Source organism: Labrus mixtus, chromosome 11 (assembly GCF_963584025.1).
Source record: "Labrus mixtus chromosome 11, fLabMix1.1, whole genome shotgun sequence".
Classification (NCBI taxonomy): Eukaryota; Metazoa; Chordata; class Actinopteri; order Labriformes; family Labridae; genus Labrus; species Labrus mixtus.
The window spans coordinates 25,472,987-25,496,833 of NC_083622.1; the positions used below are offsets into that span (position 1 = coordinate 25,472,987).

Here is a 23,847-nt window from a genome sequence, read left to right on the forward strand (position 1 = left end):
CGATAAAGGTTTAAAAAAACAAAAACAAAAAAAACAACCGGAAGTCAGACGCTAGCCATTTTTGTAGTTTGGTTTCCGCGGGTGATTTGCGTCCCTTCCTGTAATGTGTTCTACTTTTGTCTGTCATTTTATTCACAGTATAACTAAACTGTCCTGATGACCAGCAGGGATGAAGACGTTGCTTCTCTTGATGAATAAAGTAGATCAGTAAGTCGTCAGTTAGCCGGCTAAGCTAACAACATCAGAGGAAACGCTACAGGCACGTTTGCTAAGCTAGGCTAACGTGACGTCACTTCAGGCTAGCTTCAGGTTTTATTTGTTGTGTTTGTTGGTCTCAGAGGAGAAAAGTTATCCTGATAGTCATGTCTCTCAGCGCTGTTCACGGAACTCTGTCGAGCCTGAAGACGTTTCAGGCAGACATCGGGACAGGGATGGACATAGTGACGGATGTTGCGATGGACCTGGCTGAAACTCAGAGTAAATATTAAAAACTCTTTATGCTCCTAATCCACACCGTCATTAATCTGTGTTTTATTTGTACCTAATCCTACATTTTAACGTGGGCAAATCCAGAAAAAAACCTGTTTTTGAAGGTGATAATCCAATAAATTATTAAATAATGATCCACTTACTGTTTAAAGGACAACATAATTTTTAAATTGAATTAAATAACTTCCGGTTTGAACAGTCTCATGAATAAATGCTACTTAAATGTTGACATATCAATTATATTGTTTAAGTAAAAAGATAATATTACACTTTTTTCCAGTTGCTAAAACACAATTTTGCAAACTAGGCTGGTTTTATCACAATACTTAACACAACTCACAAAACCACCCAAACTGCAAAATATCCTGCAAAATGAAGCACTGCAACCAAAACTATATATAGCTTTATCAAAATCAAACTTTTGCACCAAATGACACACACTTCATTCATATTACCAGATTCTAACCAACTACACACTGTTGGGCATAATGAAAAGCACTCTCATCTTTAGTATGCTTTGTCATAATACTGAAATAGTTCAAATTGTAGAAAATTCTTCAGATTGTTCACATGCACAGAAATATTTGCAGATACACACACATGCTGTTGAAACCTTTATTTTTTTCACCAAACAAGTCAGTGCTACATATACCAGTACAGTAAAACGAGTTGGGCTGCACTCTCTGTCCAGCCTCTCGCATTGTTGATGACATGATCAACTAAGGTTGCTCTGATTTCATTTGAAAGTTGTTGTCTTCTTTGGCCATGAACTCCTCTACCAGCTCTACCCCTACCTCTCACTCTTCCTCTACCAGCTCTACCCCTACCTCACACTCTTCCTCTACCAGCTCTACCCCTACCTCTCACTCTTCCTCTACCAGCTCTACCCCTACCTCACACTCTTCCTCTACCAGCTCTACCCCCTACCTCTCACTCTTCCTCTTCCTCTTTCTCTCTCTGCAACGTCTTCCAGTGTTGTTGTAAAAAAAGGTGCTCACTTGTGGTCTTTTCATAGTGCTTACTTCCTGATTGAAGTGATAACAATTAACCATTGAGGTGTTTGACCAGGTGGCACACACATTGGCAGATTAGTTCATGTAGTGTCATTTTGAATGGCAGTGTTTTGAAATGACAAACATGTGACTTTATGTCAGATTGTTGTGTCTTATGCAGAGAACCGTGTTCAGTGCATTTAAAAAGTGCCCATTTAAATTGCAAAATGTGTGTAAAGCAGAAAATGTGTTTAGACTTTTGGAGACTTGAGAAGAGGTTTTGCTCTCTGTGTGTCAGTTTAAATAATTGTGCTATGCATGTCATTTTAGTGTGTTAGCAATTGGAAAAAACTGTAAATAACAGAAATCACTCTGTATAAAATAACACGTTTAGATGCATCATGCACGTTTTGTTAATACTGAATTTATTTTTAATATTTGCGGATTTAAATGCAACATTCATACAGTGTTTTATATAAAGCCCCACTTGTATTGTATGCAGAGTTTTTACTTATTCCATCACTGTGTGTTGTTTTGGTACAGATGAGGCGATGAACCCTGCCATTGCAGAGATGGAGGCCATGATTCTTGAGTGTGCCAAGCTGGACAGGGAGATAAATTACTTTGTGGACGTTGTGCAACAAGTAACAGCAGAGGTAAGAGCTGCCTTTTTTACTCAAGTGAATACGTGTCCTTTGCCCCTCTACTAAAATGAACAGGTGAGCCTCAAAGATGCATTACTGAGATGAGGACTAAGACATACACATTACAAATATGGATTGTTTCTTCAAAGGTCATTCAGTATTCAAAGCTACTTCTGCTATATTGGGTACATTTAGATTTTCTTGAGTGGCAAGGCTTAATGTCAAGGTGTTAATTTGAAATGTCAGGGAAAACACTGAAGTTGACCTCAATTGTAAAAGTCAAGGAAACAACCTAACCTCGTTTGGCTTCTGCAGGTTAGTACACAGCAGCCAGAGGCCATGTTCAGCCTGTCTGCCAAAGTGAAGGAGCAGTTTACAGGGAGAATCGCCCGGCTCTCTGACGCTGAGCTGCACAACCACCAGAAAGTGGTGGCCTTCAAGGACAGCCTGAAGAACTCTGGAAACCAAGGTAAATGTTTGCACTGCTAGACTCAATAAGATGTGTGCAGCACAGTAATACACTCTGATAATAGCTGTGTTTGTAGTGAGCTTTCAGTTGAGCACAGAGAGAATTCTTAGCACGTATACGTTTTTCAGGATAATATGCTCACTTTTAAACACACCACTCACTTTGTAAATGTTGAATGATAATGTTTGTTGGCCACACTGTAGGTCTTATTATCTGCTTGTTCTGTGTTGTCCTCGTTAAACCGTTATTGAAAAGGTGGCCACACAGACGTTGCCATATTTTAGTTTCTGGATAAGGATGAAAGAATGAATTTGCTGCTGCAACAATGTTATTCTCTCAGCCCACTCGGTCCCTAAAGTTGTAAATTATGAAAAACAAACATGTTAAGCGGACAAATGTCTTAATGGCTGAAATATTTCTAGAACCCAATTGTCTGGGCAATTGGTTCTTTGCCTGCAAGAGTTCAGTGTAGCTCAGTGTAGAGTGTCCTTTACCTTGAGTTCAAGATGACCTCTGACTATTTAATAGTCAGAGGAAAACAGCAGTACTAACTTTCTGCTTTTGTTAACCGCTTTTTTCTACCCGACTGTGATGTTAGAAGGAAACGGCTGCCATTGTCAGCAATCCAGTTCATCATTTATTTCTGTGATTTGATATTTGGAAGCCCACTCTGGTGTGTTTGTTGTCTTTTCAGCCGACAAAGAATCAGAGGAGAACATTGAGGAATTGGATGAGGACATCGCTGTTACACAGAGCCAAGTCAACTTCACCTGCCCACTCACACAGGTAGATCACTCCAGCTCATTAAACTTTACAGCAAGTCACAATGCTATATTTAAAGGTGAAAAACATGTCCTTCTTATTACATTGATACATCTCTTACAAAAACAAATTAGTTTCAGATTCAGCAGAGCATAGAAAACCACCTGGTTTTGATTTTAGAGCAATGTAATACATTTTTGTTCTGTGTTGTGTTTCATTATATAACCCACCTCTGTGTATCTGTATTCAAGGTGGAAATGGTGAACCCGGTTAAGAATAAGAAGTGTAACCACTATTATGATGAAGGAGCCATAGTGGGCCTGATCAAAACGAAACACAGCCAGAAGAAGAAATGCCGGTAAGACGTACTCCCTCTGAGGACTTTTAAGAACACCAGTCAGGTTTTGCATCAGTAAACAACTCTGCAGGCTGACTGGGACCTGCAGTCAGACTTAATTTACAACGTCTTTATCATACTGCTTTGATGGTGGAATGAAATTAAATGTGGTTGCTCCTAGGGAAACACTTATTAAATCCCACTGTCGAAGAAAGATGAAACTTGTCAGTTGTCTGAGTCCTGATTGCGACCATTGTTCACACCTTATATGCATACTAATAGCAGAAGCATTTGAGAGGGTTTTCCCTGTTGTGATTGGGCTAAAGAATAATGAAATGCTGATGTATTTTGTGGTCACAGTTTGTTATGCGCTAACTTGTTTTTCAACATGCTCTTGCTTTGTTTTAGTCATTTTTCTGTTGTGTATTTTAACATTTGAATATTCTTTAAAGTGTGATGTTTTCCTCTGTGTCTCCTTCCTCCAGCTGTCCTGTGGTGGGCTGTGGAAACTCAGATGTGAAAGAGGCAGATCTGGTTCCTGACCAAATGCTTAGGAGAAGAATCCAGAGCCAAAAGAGAAAGAGCAGCCGGACATAAAAGTCCACAATAACTCACCCTAAAAGCCAGTCCTTTGGTAATTATTTTTTTGAAATATTGTTTTGGCAGAAATTGGGCGCTGTTGTTTTTACATTTACCCAAATTGTTAAACTGTTTGTAGATATTTGTATAAACGTTTATTTTTTCTTTGGAAGATTTATACATTAAGAAAACTCTGTTATCTAGTTTAATTAGAATTTAAAAGTTATGACTTGCCTTTATTTCACCTGGAGCTGTTTTTTGTACTCCGGCCGTGTTTAATGTACAAATCTGCAGGCCTTTTCATAAATATATTACTTAAAACAAACAATTTTGTAATCTTCATTGGAAGGGTTGGGAATTTATCAGTCAAGTTGTTTCCAGCCTATTTAATGCAGTTTGTTGACAGAACCACAAGAGGGCAGTATCTACAGTCCACAGAGCTGGAACAGAAGAAATTGACGTCTGGATCAAAACATTTCAGCCTCAATTATGCCAAAGGATTATTTGTCAAGTTTTGACAACAAATGCCTCCTACAAAACCAAGTGTACACACATGTATATTTAATTTACATTTAATCTATTAATCAAAAATAATATTAGAAATGTTGATGTGTGGAAACCTAAAGAATTTTACTTTGAGACACCGAAAGAGTTTCTTCAGATAACAAGTTTTGTGAATGAGCCATAAACAAACCCTTCTTAAACGTAAGCTGGAATGCACTTATGTGATTACACCTCTCCCTTCCTGCCTGCTCTCGCCCACTGTGAGGGGTCTTTGTTCCAAAGAGAAACAAACAAAGGCTGTGTTCAGATGAAATTAGGTGACGTTAATCTTTTAATAACCTTGCATCAGGCATTTTTAATAATCTCTAATTGCCCTTTCCCTCTGAACAGTACGTCACGCAGCACTAAGAGCATTTCCTGATGAAGATATTAAGTGGCAATAAATGATCTCGCTGATGTTGACTCATTCATTTCTTTCCACTCGGCTTCGTTTTGAATTACCACTCTGCAAATCGAATCTTGTTTACCGCACAACATGTTAAGTCACAGGTTATTTCACAACAGCAGTTCAATTTGTGCAAAGTGAACACATACAGGTAGTAGCATTACATGCACCATATTCCAGCCATTAAGCAGTTCCTTTAGAAGGAAGCAGAGCTGTAAATATCATCTGAAATGATTAATCACTATATTGTACAGCAACACAAAGCTGAGGATTAAATAAAACAATCAATTCCCTTTGGATGTTTGCTTTCTTCTGGTGATGTTTGATCTGGAATTCACATCCACTCGTTCAAAAGCTCCTGGAAGTAGGTGTGATGGCTGCCGGAGTCGCTGTAAACCTTGTTACCTGCCTTGTCCAAGAAGGATTTTACCTTTTGGCAGGAAGTGAACACAGTCTCACTTCCTGGCGCTGGAGTCCTGGCCGGGCGTCTGCCAAAGATGGAGGAGAGGATGGCGGGCAAACATGAGACTGGTACTCTAGCGTTCAGCTTTGATCCGGGTGTCATGCTTTTGTGCCTCTGCTCTTCAGGGCTCGACCCCAGTTAAAACAGAGCCAGGTTTTATTGTGCTGTTAATCCACTTGGAGAGAGTTGTGAAGGAAACCTTGTTCTTTTAGAGGTTGTCTATGTGACCTGTTGGAGCAAATAACACAGTTTCCTTTACACCAGACTTTAATTGTTTGGGACAGCCAATAGAACCAGCATTTCAAAAATAAAAATGCATATTGTATTTTATGTATAACTTTCTGAGAATAGAACTCATGAAATATCTGACTAGAATATTGACTGTGGTTTCTGTCAGGATTTAGCCCTTTTTTTTGCCTCAAACTGAGTATCCATTGTTGATAATAAAGGGCAGAATTTCTCCTGACCTATAGCATTTAACTCCAATTTGCTTATTGACTATTGGCTCTCACTTGTAAAGTTAAACTTCCTGAAAATTGCTTGTATGGATTATAATATAGACTATATTTAGAATATATGACCCCTAGCATTCCTCTTGGCACCATTTCACACTTTTGTGTGTGTTTTTTCACCACAGCTATGTCCTTTTAATATACCAAACATTATGTCATAAATTGTTTTAATTGCAGATTACGCTGTATGGATTTGCCTACATTATTAAAATACAATATTTTACAAGAATAAAAATACATACGTTTCACCCAGTTGGTAGTTTCTCTTCTGCTTATTTTAAAATACAGTGTAAACTGAACATGTAAATAAAGGCAAAAGGACGTACTGTCGCTTTAAATGCTAACACCTCCCAGAAGCCACAGATCCTGGTTGAGTTTCGCTGCAACAAACACGATGGTTCATAGTACTGACAGTGTGTAGAGGGCAGCGCAAACCAACAGCCTGCTGTACAGGAAGGAGTTTCTGCTGACTATACTCCTGTTTATTCTACCGATGTGACACCCGGAGAGAGAGAGAGAGACGGAGAGAGCGACAGAGAGAGAGAGAGAGAGAGAGGGAGATCTGCTGTGCTGTCTGTGTGTCAGGAGCTGAACTGCAGGTGAGTCCATCTGATATTCTAAGAGATACATTTGGACCGATCTGAACAGATACTGGTTAAACATAGTAACGAGAGAAATGAAGATGATATTCTACAGCACTGATGTGTTAAAAAAATAAACAGTTAGCTCAGAGAGACTCGTGGAAACTGTGAGCCAACAGGTGCGACAGGTCACACCTGTTGGGAATGTGAACTACACTTCTGAGTTTGACTTGCAGATAGGCTTCTACTCTGCTCTGAAATTGATGTTGAAGATACTGTTTTGTGTATTTCCCTACAGGTGTGCGCATTTGGTGCCCAGTTGGAGGATAATATCTACAGCTGGGCATGGATTATTGGTGCCCGCCTTCTCCGCTTTGGATTTAGTTCACTCCACCACCCTGTGCCGCCTTCCGTCTCTCCTCCCGAAGTGCGCGTAGAACAGGTGAATCCTGTTTCCGTGCTCAGCTTTCTCTCTCTTCATCCACCTTTCACCTTTATGGGGAACCAGGTGGAGAAACTAACACATTTGAATTACGCAGAGGTGCCAACGTCGGACCCAAATGGGTTCGAACCGGACGACGACGTACCGAGGATCGGCGTCTCATACATTTTCTCCAACGACGACGGTGACGACGACCAGGATGACCACATGGATCACTTTTCCTCTGAAAACCACTCGGTTAGCCATGAGGAGAAGCCCTTCGACCCACAGGACGAGCTTGAGTGCGCAGTCTACTACCGAGAGGAGTGCGTCTACGAGAGGAACACCGGAGACGCCACTCACTCTGCAGAAAGTCTCCTGAACAACTGCAGACCCGGAGACCTGCTGGAGTTTTTGGCCACTGGGCAGTATCCTCACTGGGCTGTTTATGTCGGCGACTTCCAGGTGGTGCATTTGCACAGGGCTGAGATAAAGAACAACTTCCTCACCGATGTGAGTCAGGGCAAAAAAGGCCGGATAGTGAACGGCCTCTACAGGTACCGTGCGCTCCCGCCGGAGGTGATCGTGCGTAACGCCCTGGACCATGTTGGCTCCAGAGACAGAGAGCTGTACTGGAGAAACTCTGAGTGCTTTGCTGCTTGGTGCCGGTTTGGCAAACGGGAGTTTAAAATCGGAGGGGAGATAAGGATTGGAAAGCAGCCGTACAGGTTGAAATTACTTTTTTCAGAGAAGAAGAGTCACGTCCTGGAGTTTCAGAGCCTAGAGGACGTGATCATGGAGAAGCGGAGGAACGATCAGATTGGCAAAGATGCTGTAATGCAAGAGCTTGCCAACCACCTGAACGCAACGCATGAAATCAAAGACGAGGATTATGTTAAGTGTTAATGGTTGCTTGGGTCATCTGGTGAGGATTGGAGCTCTAAGTATTACGGAGAAATGCACATTTTACATGCTTAGAAACAAAGTAAGAGTGTTGCTGCTGAGGGAGCATTTATCCTTCCACTTAGCAAGAGCTCTGTCTGTGGACCCTGGTGCATGTGTCACACTGCAACCAAAAGTATATCTTCAGAAGATTAAATTAATCTTAGAAATCCTCCTTTCTTTCCAAAATGAGAGGAAAGCCATGACATCTGCGTAGACACTTCTCAATTTTATTTGCAAAGCAGATCACAAGGTCAAAACAAAACTTGTGAAAAAAAAAACATTTGGTCCCTCCTCCTATAATACAGAATAGTATTTACACACTCGAGGCATGATGAAGTGACTTTGTTTTGATGGATACATTTGCATTGAAGCTGCACCTGCAGTCTAGACACTTGGGAATGAAGTTAGAATTTAACTGCCCATAATTATCTTTCTAATCCAATCAATCTTTGCACACAGGAGCCAAACCTCTTAAATGTTCCTCTACCTGAAGAGAGAGCTGAAAGTGCTCGCTCCTGCACAACTCAGGTGTCGCTGGAGATCAATAGAGAGAGGAAGAGACAGGACTGCGTGCTTTTATTACTGTGTCAACCTTGAGGATTCCCTTCTGTTGCTTTCTATTCAATCATCACGCAGCTTTACTCACTGTGACCACTGTGCACACTACTCACTGTGCACTTGATTCAGTCCTCTGAACAGTTTATTTTTTTGAGAAAAAAAAAGATGTTTGTATGAAGGAATATGGAAATAAATATATATTTGAACAGGAAAGGTTTTTCTTTTCTTTTCAGTGAAGGATCATTGGTGACCTTTAAAATGATTTATGGCAATGTACAATCATGCACTTCAAACACAAATCTAAAAAGTTCAAGAGGCTATTCTCCCCAAACCCCATAAAAACCAGTTTTGTTTGCAATGCACACAAAGCAGCTACTCCACCACCATCACAATCCCAGTTGACACCCCCCAGGAGGCGCGTGTTACCTACCTGTTCAGCTCCTAAGATCCCTGCCTTTTGCTTGTTGTTGTGTTGTGAAGAGTGCTGGCTGCCCTACAGTGAAAGCTGTCAGTGCTGCCAGTTTTGATCCAAACATTTGCCTCGGAGCAGCAGCAGCTCCATCAAACTACTTAAACATCAGCTTTGTTGGCGTGTGTTAAGTTGTGTTCCAACTGTGCTGGACATTTCGCTTTGTTTACACCTCTGCCGACTGAAGATAAGTCTTTTTTTTTTTCAAGTTTAGCCGTAGGCATAAAATGTTCTTCGCCCATATTTGGCTTTCCTTCCTTGAGGTGCTGGAATCACAGCGTTCATTAAACATTAGTGCAAAAGTGCAGATTTGTTTGTGTACACCAATAATCAAGCTCAGTTTGCACACAGCCAAATCTTATTCAAATGAAGTTCTTTTAAAGATACAGTGCAAAGAATTGAAGAAAGAAAGAAAGAATTGTGTGTGATATGGCATCATGATCTGAAAAGCAAATAATAGATCTGATTAAATGCCATTATTTGAGTTATTTTAAACGATAACAACCTGTGACACACTTTGTAGTGCGTTCACACACAGAGAGGCTGCAACGGAAATTACAGCAGACTCTGAGGTTGTTTTGAACAGTTTGTTTTTTTCCCTCCCTCTGGGTTTCAGAGGAAGCTGATGACTCCCTCGCAGACAGTCACTAGATGAGTTACTCTGCCTGTTTGTTTTCTTCTGGTCATATTTGCATGGTGATAATGCTGTTTCATTTAGCTGCAGGTAAGGTCCCACTGGACCCAAAGCGGGATCATCATCAACACTGGAATTAAATAGGAAAGCTGCCGGACACATTAGCATTTCTTCAATCCCTCCGTGTCTACCACAATGATGAAATAGAAATTGTGTGTGTGTGATGCATATTTATGATAATCAGTCATATTTCTTTAGTACTCACACAGCACTATAAAGCACACAATGGTAAAGCTGCTGCCAGAAAAGTTGTGTAAATGTGAATATTAACTCATATTGCACTGTGCTGACAAAACAGAAATGCAATTATATTTACACAAAACAGACGATTACTATTTTCACAATGATTTTATTCCTTATAATTTGTGGTTTATCTTTGATCTCTCTAACTGCTCTAAAAACAACTGATACATTTAAGAAAAATACAATTCAAGCGATATACATTTGAGTTGTATTGGTGTGGCTTCTCTTTTGCTGAACATGTAAGGCTCTCTCTTGAAAACAAGTTACATGTTGAATGTATTTTAGTAATCTTACAACAGTTGGATTTAAAAAAAAAAATAATTTCAAGTTGTTTTTTGTATCTGTGTTTGCAGCTCTTCAGGGCCTTGATGATGAAATGCTGCACTTCTTTAAAAGTTTGAACAGTAAAGCAGCGTGAAAATGGCCACATGCATGATGCAAACTACAAATATTGATGTCCAACGCAGCCTTCGTATTAAAAACTTCACATGGGGTTTTTTAATTTTTCCTCGAGCCAAACTAAATTGGTTATTACCGATGAGAGTGATATGTATTGAAGCCGTCTCCTGCCATGGTACAATAAGAGTGAAACCAGGGGAAGCTTTGGCTTTGACACATTGTCTCATTGTTGTCTGCCTCTTGGCCAGTCAGTCTGTTGTGTTTCCTTTGGACGGTTGGAGGAGAGCCCACACCCCTCAGGCAACACTGGCAACATCACAGAAGTTGGGGGCGAGCCAGAGCTCAAATCAAACCCACCCTGTGTTTACAAAATGTCATTATGTACCAAAACTTCCTCCCACACGCAAACAAGTCTGAACTTTGAAGCAGCGTGCTCTATGAGGAGATCATATCTGACAGGCCTACAGGAAGAGGGAGTTTGTTTCAGATGAGGCCTTGAGTTACGGAGAGACTGTTATCCAAGTGGGACAAACACTGCATAGCTTTGAGATGGATAGTTTGAGGACATTTAAAGATATCAGGATGTGTGCTCGACTATTTAGAACATGGATCTCCTGAGGGTTTATTAGATGGCCAGTTTTAGGCCACTTTTGCTTCTCAAACAGAATCTTTGAACCTCTTACGTTTTTTGCCAATAGATAGGATTCATCTTGGAGCGAAAAAAAAAATGCTGAATGGCTGTGGGGGGGCAGTGTGTGCCTGTAAGATAAGATAGTAAAAGAGATTACTAAGATTACTCCAGCCTTTGATAAGAAGTGCCACATTGAGTGTTTCAAACCGAGCCAGCAGTGATGTGAACTCTTTGAAAACAGGACCACTTTCCGGCCATGTTCTCTTGATTGTAAAAAAAACAAAACATTTTAATTTGCTTGCTCACCCATAATACGATCTGCTTTAGACAGAAACAGGGTGTTGTGGGGGTTTGTTTGTCAGGTCATTTTCACTGCCCGCTCACCTGAATCATGTTTGGATAGACAGTTTCATTTCCTGGGAATTAGAGAGAAAATAATGTACCTCTGAAATCAACAACACTGCATTCGTTAATAAGTATTGATCCAAAGTGCTGCAGCTCATTAAACTTTTTTCTTTGTGGCTAAACTTTACTTCAAGAACCACCCATCTGCTTCGGGTTAATCATTTATACTGGACTCCAACCAGTTTGACTTGGACTGGACTGTGTTTGCTGTTCATCTCAGACTATGTGTGATTCTTGCTAGTCCCAGCGTGGGATGACTGCTTGTTTTTTCAGGCGCACAAAGGCATAGTCCAAACCCTCCCAGTTCCGTGTAGTTTTTAGGTTGCTCTCCTTGTTTTTTAAAGCAACATTCCCATGGACTAGTTTACTTTCTTTGTTTGTATATCAGCTGCACAATTCAGTTCATATGCTTCCACACACACATGCAGGCTATGTTCCCTACCTTCCCTTGTGCTTCCTGTCACTTTCCTTGACAAATGCGGTTTCATAGAAGTGAGCAGTAAGCTGTGAAGGTAAAGCTGCCGTTAAGCACTAGAAGGGGAGAATTGCTTTCCTCGGAAGTGATCCGTTCAAAAACATCTTGATGCTTCAAAGGTAATAACAAAGAAAGAAGAACACCGATGTCATGAATCAGGCTGGGTGGAAACACAAGACAGCATGTGTATGGATAGCTTTGTACGACAAATGTAGGAATATCTTTGATTTGGTTGTGGAGTGTAACGTCTCAGACAATGGGAACTGATGAGGAGCTTGTCAGCATAAATTGAGGAGCTATTTTAGTTTGAGCTGTCGTGTGCGGTCAGTCAGGACTGTCTGGTGTGCATAAGCAGAGAAAGAAAACAAGAAGAGGAAACCTTTGATAAACTGACATTGTTTCATTGGACAGGGAACCTTAAAAGTATTAATAAAAGAAAAAAGAAATGGAGGGATTGGAGGCTTGAGTTACGACCTGTGAGCGAGGGAATTGAAACAAGAGTGGTTATTAAACCCTCACACTTGAACTGAGACATGGCTGAGAATTGTTGCCTTCAAGTACTCTGACCTGTTTGTCACTTCAATTATTTATGGCAGGCTGATTCAATAGCTATCAACATTCATCTTATCCTGAGTCATCGCACGAAATCCTGCCCTGTATCTCCAGCTCTACACATTAACATTGTGCAGGGGGACCGGAGGTCAAAAACCACAAAATTAAATTGGCAGATTGTCCCATTATTCTAATTATACAGTTTAGGGCACTTTAAAAATCACTTCTGATTTTTCTCCCTCATTTTTTTTCTTTTTTCTGTTTTCTCTGATTCTCCTCTTCAATATTTGTGCAAAAATGTAGCTTGTGTCACACTAAAAGCCTTACTATCTCCAGGTCAAAGGGGATATACCTTCATCCAATATGAACTAAAAAATACAATCGTGGAATAATACCAAGGTTAGACTCATTAAAACCTGTGAAAAAGGCCACATTTTCTGCCTGGAGCACTTCACCTAGAAGTAAAAACTATAATCCCCAGAGAGAGTCTTTTTTCTGGTCATTACTAGAGCTCACACCGTCCTAGCTTGCCTATTCATACCTTCCTCTGAGATCCCAGGGAATCAAATTAGTGCTTATCAAACCTTCTTGCTCTTCCTTAATTTTAATTCCATGTTGCTGCTCCTCTGCACTGTCAGTTTAATTGTCAGGGGCAGAGCTGGGTTTCCGTATGCCCTTCACCAAGGAAAAAAGGTAACCCGTCGTGATGCACCTTTTTTCTTTCCTTGTTAGCCTTTTTTGCTGCCTTCTTGCATATGTTCTGCTTTTCTTGTGCTGAATATCTTCATTTGCCACACAAAGGCCATGACCATGACTCAGACTTTCTTCAGGTGCTTGTTGCGCAAAGGTTCTTTCTTCTTCATGAGTTACATATTTAAGAAGACTGGAGGCGGTTTAGAGAAGTGCTGTCGATTCTGCACAGAACACAGAAAAAGAGGTAGTGGAGTAAGTACTGATACCTAACACTCAACTGACTACAGAGTCACAGCCATTAACAAGTGTTAGGTCTACAAAGAGGCTTGAACTTACAGCTGTGCTCTATGGTAGCCTCAAAAGGGCAGAAATATGATCATCTTCAATTTAAAGAGAAACAAATCAAATCCACTATCAGGTCTGTAAATACTGCTTTAAAGTCAGAAGATATTGTAGTAGGGATCTGAGAGGGGGGTAATCAGCTAGCATTGCTTTGTCCTGAATGTTTACAGTCTGGTACAAGAAAACAGATTTGGTCTGACGAGCTTGTGTTTTGGGGGTAAAAACTACATGTTTCTTTTTTAAACGATAAAAGATGTATTTTCATTTGATTAAGGATAAGAGTTGTGCATTTATTTCCATAATTAGGGGTGTGGCTCAGTTGACTGACAGGTGGGCACGTTGTAGCTGTCTACTAGGAGGAAAAGTTCCTCCTCAGCTCCACCTCTCTTCCTGTTTCTGCATTGATAACAAGTTAGATAACATTTTCAATATGGCGACCACCATCGTTGGGCATCTAAACACTTACAGTATTTTTTTTAATATATCTATATACAGCACATACCACACACTGTGTTTTGGATATAGCCAGGCAACCATTTCCTCCTATTTCCATAGTTTATACATATCTGGTAACTTTCTGTATTAACTAGACAGTGTAGAGAGTTGCATCATTCTTTTAATTTCACTTAAGACAAGAAGGAATTTGTTATTTTTCCATAAATCTTTAACCATTCCTAAAACAAATCTCAACAATGACAGGAATTTGCTTTATGAATGGCTGAATAAAAATAATCAATGTGGAACCGACAATAAAACATGACTTATTGGGTAATCAATGCCCATGATCTTGTGTCTGGAAATCCAAGTATAATTTCAAGCCTTCGTTGTAACCTGTAGCTATTATCTTATCCTGTCTGTCTGGGACTGTCTGTCTCTTGATTTTTAAGTGTAGAGAAAAGAATACAGAAAGATCAGACTCAGGCATGAATCAGTGATCCATTATTTTGGCGGGTTTGACTTGCAGGCATGGTGTCCGTGTTCAGACTGAGACCACGGATGCTGAATGAAAAAAGGTCTGCACGTTGTTTTGAAAAGGTTACACACAGTGACATTTTCTATGTGTAGTTGTGTGTGTGTACCTGTAATCTAAACCAACTTTTAAGCCAATTCTGCCCTGTGCACATGTACACGTGCTTCACATGTTTGAGTGTTTAATGAACTTTTTTATTTTTCACAGCTGTGCATATTGGGAGGGGTGTGTTTTCATACTCACGTTCATTCATAATAAATCACTGCTGATTCCACTTTCATGTTGTCGTCACAAAACCTCTCAACATTGCTCTCCCAGATTCCCACCACTGGAAGAAGCTTTTCAGTCTCCAGCTGAGGAGCATCCCATCATCCTTTGAGGGTGTTTGCCAAGAAAGCAGGTGTTTCTCAGTAGCAACCTGGAAACCATGCTGGCTTAATCAAGACATAGAAATAGAATGATTATAGTGAATGTGTACAAGTGTAAGAGACAGCAAGCTCATGTCTGTGTCTCTGCTTGTGTGTACCGGTGAGCTCAGTGCATGTTTGGTGTGGAACTGAAGTGGGTGGCGGAGTAGCAGAGGTCTCGCCCTGCAGGCTAGATGTTGGCTGCCAATAATGAGGCACTGTTGGAGCTAATGGTGCTAAAGCCAATTTAGACTCACTTGGCGGCCGTGTGATATCACCACAACGAGCACATAAACGAGGACTTGTAGACAAGCTGTTGTGCATCAGAATTCAAAGACATGCGATTGGATAGTCCAGACAGCCCTTTGGGAGAAAATATGGTGGGAAAAAATGGATACAGGAGCGGAATTTAAAATTGAATATTGTTTAATGTGGATGTAATAATTTAGTTTCCAGTCCCTGTTTATGCCAAAAAGCAGGTCAAACAAATGATTAAAACCCTTTGTTTTTTTGCACACTTAAACATCCTACACACATTTTTAAGCACAAACCTGAAATAAGGTTGTGTTCTGCGTGTTGAAGCACAACACAACAGAACTTTGCTTGTGGAGATTTGTCACAGCAACACATCTAAGCAGGGTAATTGCAGAATCCCAGAGATAGACCAGTCTCCTGTGTGTACCACAGTTTATTGCCTTATAATTATGAGACTAATTACCAAGATGTATTACAACCCCCCCCCCCCCCCCCCCTGAGCATCACTATATGTGTGTACACACAATTCACAAACACAGACACACAAACTCATGCACACACATCACTCAGAAATACTGTAGCCCATGATTAAAACCTCAGTGTGGAAATGGGAGGCAATAAAAAACGACACCGCTGCCTTCAGACCCCGAGTGCTTGCTCTAAAGCCTTTCTAATAATTTACTGTGAGATCTGGGTTCAGGATTCATTGTCAACAAATCTCCCTTTTCTTTAAACAAAGAGGCAATCAAGCTGTGTTCAGATGTCTTCAACTTGTACTGCAGCTTTTGAATGCAAACCTTTTTCAAAAAAAAAGATTGCCTACACTATCATAGTTGCAAAATGACTTTATTGCTATTACAATGTTTTCTTTTTATAAATCAGGTTTTTTTCTTTGAAACGTCATCAAAAGCATTGTGATGTGCTGCTGCAGCGAGAGCAGCACAATAATTGCAAAAAGGCTTGTCTGTGTAACATCAATCAGGACACAAGAATCATTGTAAATGAATGCAACTTCACAAAAAGAGGATTATATGCTTTGTTCTTTACAACATGTAATGCACGCTTTGTTCGTTCAAATGCACACGTGCACACGTGCACACGTGCACACACAAACACAAACACAAACACACTCTTCCTGGAGTGCTCAAGGGATCGATAAAGACAATGGCGGGATACTGTATTCAAGTTCACAAGGATAAGGTGTGGTGTCTAACACAGCAGGACTGGGGTGTTTTTTTTTTTTTTTTGCATTTGCACACAGTTGGAGGCGAGGAATGTGGTGTACAAAGAGTTGTCCCTTTACACTGAGAACATTGTGAAAAAGAAAATAAGGATGAAGGCTCCACGCAGGATTCTTCTGTTTCCCTCACAGGATGGATGAATGAATGGATGGATGGATATATAATACTTAGTCACAGTCAAAACTCAACATCTAAATCTCAACAAAAAGACATTTATACACATAGACAGATCAATACTATAATAACTCTCTGAATGTACCAAAAACATCCTAAGAGATAATCATTAGTAAAATAACGATATCCAAGTCACATAATAACATTTCCAGTATGCAAAAGTATCTTGTAATTTCTAAAATCCTAATAATATATAGACAGTGCATGAATATAAATATAAGAATATAGATGCTCTTGGAGCCTCAGACTGAGTTTGCCCAGAAGGACCTCAGAGCTGAGGCACATTTGCTTTCATTAAACTTTGACTGAAGTTCATCAAAGAGCATTCTGCCCCTTCAGCAAAGCCAGTTGTGCTCTTGATGAGCTGCCGAGAAACCAGTGATAAGTAGTTAACTCTTTCCTGAAAAAAGACTCCATCAGTGCTGCACATGGGGAGGAGGAGGAGGAGGAGTGGGGGGGGGGGGGGGGGATGATAACTCCATGTTCCTAAACAACAGGGAGACTTATCACCAAATGCTTTCCCGTTGAGGACATCCCATTTGGCTCAGAGGGAATGTGGTTATCAGGGAAAAGGCTCATCTGGGTGTTTTTAAGCAAGAAGATTGTGCTGATAATTTTCAAACTTCCAGTTCTGCATGGCATTTTCTAACCTCATGTTAGAACCGTGGACTTTTCTGAAGGTTTCGGTTCGTCATTAGATACGAGAACAAGGGTTGTCTTAGGGCCAAATCCCTGCAATGGGTGTGAAGACTTGCTGGTGGGGCTGTTTCTATCTAAAGGCACCATATGTTTACAAGGAAAGAACTGCAATTTCCTTTTTATAAAACAAGACACAGCCCTGCCGCCCCTCAAATCACCCCATACCCTGCATCTGAATTCAGAATATGATACCTTCACGTATCCCAGCAGCACCACTGCTGAGCACACCACAATGAATACTATCTTGTCCTTTCTGTCTACTCACACAAAAGCGTACAAATATTCAAATGTATGTTTGGCATTTTCACCACGATGTTCAGATGAATAATTCAGGCCTAATCTTTCTGCTGGTGGCTCGAATTGAACATACAGCAGTGAGAGGTGGCTGGTGTGCCAGGGGTTATGTTGAATGATCAACACACAGACAGTTTGCCTCTTTGGTCCCGCCTCTCATTGACTTTTAATGTAGTTATACGTGAAATGTGTTATCATTATAAATCACAGCAGCAACGTAGGGGAGTTAGGGGGCATAAAAGCAAAAAGACACCCCCCTCAAACGGTGTCTGTCTCGCTCTCTGTCCATTCATTAATGATATCTATAGCCCTTAAAGCCCTTCATGAGTGTTGGTGGAGTGTCGGGAAGCTCTCTAATCCTTAAGTTGCTCTTTATTCTGCCCATGACGCTCATCCCCTCTGTGTCAGATCCTGAAACCCTGCTAATCCCCTGGTGGCATTGCGCGCAGGGCCCCAGCTGTCGGCTCCCATGCTGTGCCGCTTCTCGCCCGGCTAATTTGTGGCCCTGCTTGGGATGCTATTGATGTCACCCTGCCCCATCAAGTCCAATAACTTTTTTCCCACTCTCTGGCTTGCTCCCACTGCCTCCTTTCCCTTTTACTTTCTCACTTGTCTTTCTCTCTCTCTCTCTCCTGGCTGATGATGAAACTCCCAGTTGGCACCGATTGCACCCTTTTGTTCCCTCTGTTGTATAGAGAGTCAATGTCCTTTCCCCCTGCCACCGCAAATCTGCCACAGAGGCTGTCCTCCCCTTCACCAAAAGCCGAATGGGTGTGCAGTGGAGGAGGTGGAGATAAATGCGATGCAGAGGGCAATTCGGACTAAGCAGCCGAGATCTCACAGACTAAGCATTTGAATGATGGCACATTAAGAATCCTCAAGTTCAATTAAGAGCGCTTAACAATGCATCAGTATGCAGGATAGCTCTCTCGGACTTCTTTTAATGAGAGGAAGGAGGTGGGAGGGAGCAGAGAGGAAAAGGAAGGGTGTGGGTAATGATTAGAACTGTTTTCTTTCTTCCTAAGCTCCTCTGTGCAGTTCAATGGAGCAGTGGGCTGCAGGGAGATCTTGGACACCTTGGTGTCGCCCACCCAGACTAATGCCACCCGCCTGGCACTGTGTGGTCGGAGTGAGTGAATCTGCAGAGAAACAACAATGGTGTAGATTATCCACAGTGGTGTGCAAAAAGTTTCCAGATGATCACACCAGCCATAAGACGTTTTTTTAACCAGTTACGAAACAGCATCACTTTACAAATGACACGAAAGTGTATAACTGTTTGAGCCACAAAAGCAAAGAGGACCATCACCAAGAAAAATGACTGAATCTCTACAGTTACTTTAAAAGACTGTCATCGCTGGGTGCTCTTTTTCCAACAATAACATCACAAGACACAATTCTGTTTCTGGCTGGTTAGCCTAGCATTGAAGGGCTAACAGCTAGCTTATCTATGTTTAAAATTAAACAAGTCTACATATATAGTTGAAGCATCTTTCAAGCACTTAACTAAAGTTGGTTGCTTTACAGCCCAACCCACTAAGTTTTTTTTTAAAAGCTTTTTTTGCAGCTTTTTGTCTTTATTTGATAGAACAGTGGATAAATAGAGTATCGAAATCAGGGAGAGAGCACGGGGAATGACATGCTGGAAAGGAGTCACAGGCCGCGAGGAGTCGCCCAGGTTTGAGTCAAGAGGAGGACTATAGCCTCCCTACTTGGGACACCACCAAAATGCTGGGCCAACTGCGCCCCCACAAAGTCTTTGTTGACCATGAAATAGATACAGCAGACACTTAGGGTTTCTTCTTCTGTCTATGTAAAACAGATATTTCATAATCACTATGGATTTACTTAATAAAAAAGTAATGCTAAAGCTGATTTTTAAAAAAGCTATTATGTGTGCCTGTGATCTATTAAAGCTTTGTGTGCACTTTGGTCAGCTGAGGCTGTTTTTAAAATGAACTTGTTTTGAATTGATTACCTCTGCCTCTGGTTTTTATGCATTAGTTAGCTAGCTATTCCAGCTGCAAAGCCAGAGGAGTTACAGCACACGCTGAAGATGTACAAAGTTGCATGAAAAATACTCCAAGAACCAAAAATTATCAAAGTGCTCGATCAAACAAACAGAGCTGTACCCGATTCATAATTGTTGTTGTCTTTCTTAATTTACATTGGTTTGTAGGATTTTTGTATAATCATATTAATTTTAAAGCATCCTCATACTGTATAATAGTTTTATGTGGTTTTATATTTTTTTAATGTTGTATATTTTATACTCTGCTTACACAAAGGACCAACTGGACAAGAGTTGTAAATTAGCCATAGCTATATACTCTCTGTGCAATGCATCAGTTTCATGCTTTGTATTGAAACTATGCTAAATTGCATCGGCCCTATTTAATAAATAAATTCAAATTCAACTGTGTGGTACATCAAACTCTTATTGTGCATATTGAAGACTATATTATTTTTATCTAATATTTTTCTGCGTGTTTCTTTTGCACTTGACTAACGCAAATTTCTCCTCAAGGACAGTGAAGTATATCTTATTTAATCTATGCATATAAACGTGGCTTTTAATTGTTCAGATAAAGCATATTTCAAACTGATTAAAAGTTACAGGCTGTTGAACTTAAACACTTTGGATTTCAAAAATATAATAATTTAACAAATCAAACCTTTAGTTTGGATATAAATTGACAGCCTCATTAGGTAGGCTACTATCATTAGTGTAGCACTAACATGCTTTAGAGCATCCTTGTCTACTCCCGGCTTTATTCCCTTAACAAGAAGAAATTGTGAGTCCAGAGCACAGAAGTGAACTAAAAAGAGTTTGAAAGATTGAGAGACAAAGACAGAGGAGACGGATGAATAGCGTCCTTTGTTAGAGAAAGTAAAGAAGAAGACAGAGCAATCACAGTGAAGCAGAGGCAGTTAGCAAGAAAAAATAAGAAAAATACTCAGACGTTGAAATGGCAAATAAATGATAACAGGGGAAATTAGCGTCAGAGATCCAAGCAGGGAGACGGGATGTGGCGTTGACCTCATTCTCTTTGCATAGCCTCATCGATGTGACATGCATTACCATTGCAGCTCTTGTCTGTGGCCCCGTCGTCCTTTTCCTTCGCTGTTGTCTCCCTACTGCCAGTCATGATCACAGCGTCTCCCTAAGACGCAGCGTCCCTCTCTTTCTCTTTGTCGTCCCCTCTTCTGGACTCACTGTCACAAAGATAAATAAGAAAAAGGAGTCAGTGAGAATTTTCCAACAGTCACTCTCTCTGGGGGGATTTTTCTACACACTTTCTCAGCTCCTCTGTAAGGCGTTGGGATTATCTTGGGCGGCTGACAGGCTATTTGAGGTCAGGATGAGTATTTACAGGTCTGGTACCCCAGATGGAGACAGGAGGATTCACAAAGTGACACAAATCAAATCAGTGTGAGTAGAGGTTTGGAAAGAGTGTGAACCTTTATTCAGGTGTCAGACCTCATTCTGCTGAAAAGACCAAGAGGAGACACTGAGGGATTTGAAGTTGTAAAGTTAATTTCATATACCAAGTACTTTTCAAGTCCTGTTATGCCCTATTCATCTAAGTTACACAAGTCTCAGGATGTGTGCACTTTAAACTTTTTGACACACTATTGAACGTAAAATCACACTTTATTTGAAAACCACTTTTGGTTCTGTCTGTGAAATCCAGCACATTGAATTCTAAAATGCTAAAATACATCTCCATTACTCAGTAAACTTCAAGATTGTAATTTTAGCCATCACTGTGACAGTTTTTTTCTTTGCTTTAATGTCACTCTGTCGTGGGGAAATATTCTCTTACCGTCCTTGAGTAAAAAAATGTATCTTTCATGGCGACAGGAGTTTGTAAATTCCATCAGGCGCCATTCATCTGTTTTTGTTAGACAAGCAAAAGCAGCCGTCCTTATGATCACAGTCAGAGAGGATTCAGATGGAGTAGCGTATGTTTTCAAACAGACAGACACTATGAAGGGAGGCTGACAGACTGAGAAAGAGAGAAAATAACTGTGAGGGAAATTGACACAAGAAAGAAGAAGAGAACCTGTTAGAAAACAACTCTTTCATTTCCCTTCAAATGTCTTTCACAGTAGAAAGTTGGCTGTAGTGACAAGACTGATACTCCCCTGTAATGCTGATTTATATTCAATGTTTAAAAATGAATAGGTCAGACAGGTATTTACAACAATAATCTTTATTCTATCCAAATAAAATCCAATTTCCTATATGAAAATCGGATTTTATTCAGCTCAAAGAGCAAACATAATGACATACACCTGAATATTTTTCAGGTAATGTCTGTAGACTCCACATGCAGCCACCATGACATCATCATTTGATTAGTCAAGTTCTGTTTGAAATCCCTGAGAATTTTGTCTGTTGCCATGTTGGTTTTCTTCCCAACAAGTCAGTAATATGATCCGTCTCACGCCTAATGGGAAAGCAACTATTTTGAATCGACTTAGCGTCCAACTATTTGAATGAGTGAGGGGTTTGCAAACACATAGCCGTCAATGTTAGTCACAGGGATAGACTGTCGGTCTATGCCATGTGACTAACCCATTAGCTGACAAGTGAGCTAGTTAGCCACTGTTTTTCTCACAGAATGAGATTCTCTTAAACAAAAGAACACATTCGCTGCATGTTGCCCACATCTACAGTTGTAGGCATTGTTGAGTGAACATGGTGGTAATTGAAATGTATTTTTATTAGCCTACTTTGGCTCCTGTCCTCTTTGTGTGAGAAAGCTACAAACCTGGCTGCCATGCACTTAGTATTTTATGTGAGCAGCCACATAACAAGTCACTGTATGATACATCACCAAAAAATTTACAAGACAGGTATCATGAGCCCAGGCACGGATATGTTCTAACTCGTGAACATATCAAGAGAATTATACAACATTTTCACTCACAGATAAAAGCTTTATTACCTTAATATCTGTCTAGTATTTGCATGAGAAAAATCCAATACCACAAGGTGTTGAGTTTAGTGATTCAATAAGATGAGATGTTAGCGACAGCTTGTGGTATTCATTTCTCTCTTATAGCAACCACAACCCTAAATAAGCATTACTTTGAGCCTTATATATTGGAAAGTTGAGATACTGTATAAATATGAATCCCCTTTGCAGTTGTCCAGACCGAGAAATAAACTACAGACATCAAATCTGTTTAATGTACTGAGCTGTAAACATGTTTAATTCTGATGTAAAGTCTATCTTTTTTATATTGAGCTGAATGGTAATTGTCTTACTTTTGGAGCCAGCCCAAAGTGGCCCATCAAGAAACTGCTGATTATGGCCTTCTGGTTGGGTACATTTTTTTAGCCTTATGTCAGATTTTTATGTTGTCACTAAGACTATACGTTGAACTAATTTGTCTATGTCTTAGTATTTATGCTGTTCATTTACCCACATTTACTTTTGAAAATGGCTCCCCATCCAACAAGACTACTACTCTGCCAGAAACTATTAGAAAATACGACATATGGAGAAGAACTTTAATGAATGTTTATTTGGCAGTTTTTGCTTCTGACAAATGTTGAGGAACTCTGCTTTGTGCTATTGCCCCACATGCTGTTGACTCCTGAATGAAGGTATTATGAGCACCAGAGTTCACACAAAGTTTGTAGGAGAGATTATGTAGCAGCTTGAGAGCTGCAGTGCACAAGGTTATGAGCTAATTCCTCAACAACGCTGAGCCTGATGAAGGCTTGTTGATGTTACAAACAGCACTATAAGATATGTGAGTATTTGCATTCCTGTAGCACATGATTTTGGAGTTGCTGTAAAAGTAAGGTGTGTGTTTATGTCTCTTAAATGTGTTTTTATTCAGGTTTAATTTGCAAATTCCAACAGTATCCTCCTCCAGTGCTGGCTGTTTATCTTACCACCACTGATAGAAAGTAACATTGTGCAAGTCTAAAAAGCAGAAATATGTTGACTTTCAGAACAGTTACAGTGTGATTTGTAAGGAGTTGATTTTTAGTTTGAAAAAATGCTTAAAATATTTATCTGACAAAACAGCAAATAAGAAAGAACTACACACACTCGGCTTGTAAACACACCACTAAGGTCTGGTCTAGGTGAAACAAACATCAGCTCTGGAATAACTTTAATTTATTTATGTGAACGACAGAGATCTTTCACAGCACAGCACTAATAACACACTGAGGTGTT

General features: G+C 40.3%; 2 protein-coding genes across 2 annotated transcripts; both read left to right on the forward strand.

Moving 5' to 3' along the window:
- The first annotated feature begins 69 nt into the window (after positions 1–69).
- nsmce2 (NSE2 (MMS21) homolog, SMC5-SMC6 complex SUMO ligase) lies at positions 70–5,232 on the forward strand. Its single transcript, XM_061051057.1, has 6 exons — positions 70–477; positions 2,025–2,137; positions 2,441–2,594; positions 3,289–3,380; positions 3,608–3,714; positions 4,179–5,232. Exons 1-6 carry the CDS (start codon positions 363–365, stop codon positions 4,288–4,290), a joined length of 693 nt encoding a protein of 230 aa, XP_060907040.1. The 5' UTR covers positions 70–362; the 3' UTR covers positions 4,291–5,232.
- A 1,341-nt stretch (positions 5,233–6,573) lies between these two features.
- On the forward strand, positions 6,574–8,914 carry lratd2b (LRAT domain containing 2b). Its single transcript, XM_061051054.1, has 2 exons — positions 6,574–6,795; positions 7,076–8,914. Exon 2 carries the CDS (start codon positions 7,274–7,276, stop codon positions 8,102–8,104), a length of 831 nt encoding a protein of 276 aa, XP_060907037.1. The 5' UTR covers positions 6,574–6,795; positions 7,076–7,273; the 3' UTR covers positions 8,105–8,914.
- The last annotated feature ends 14,933 nt before the right edge of the window (positions 8,915–23,847 follow it).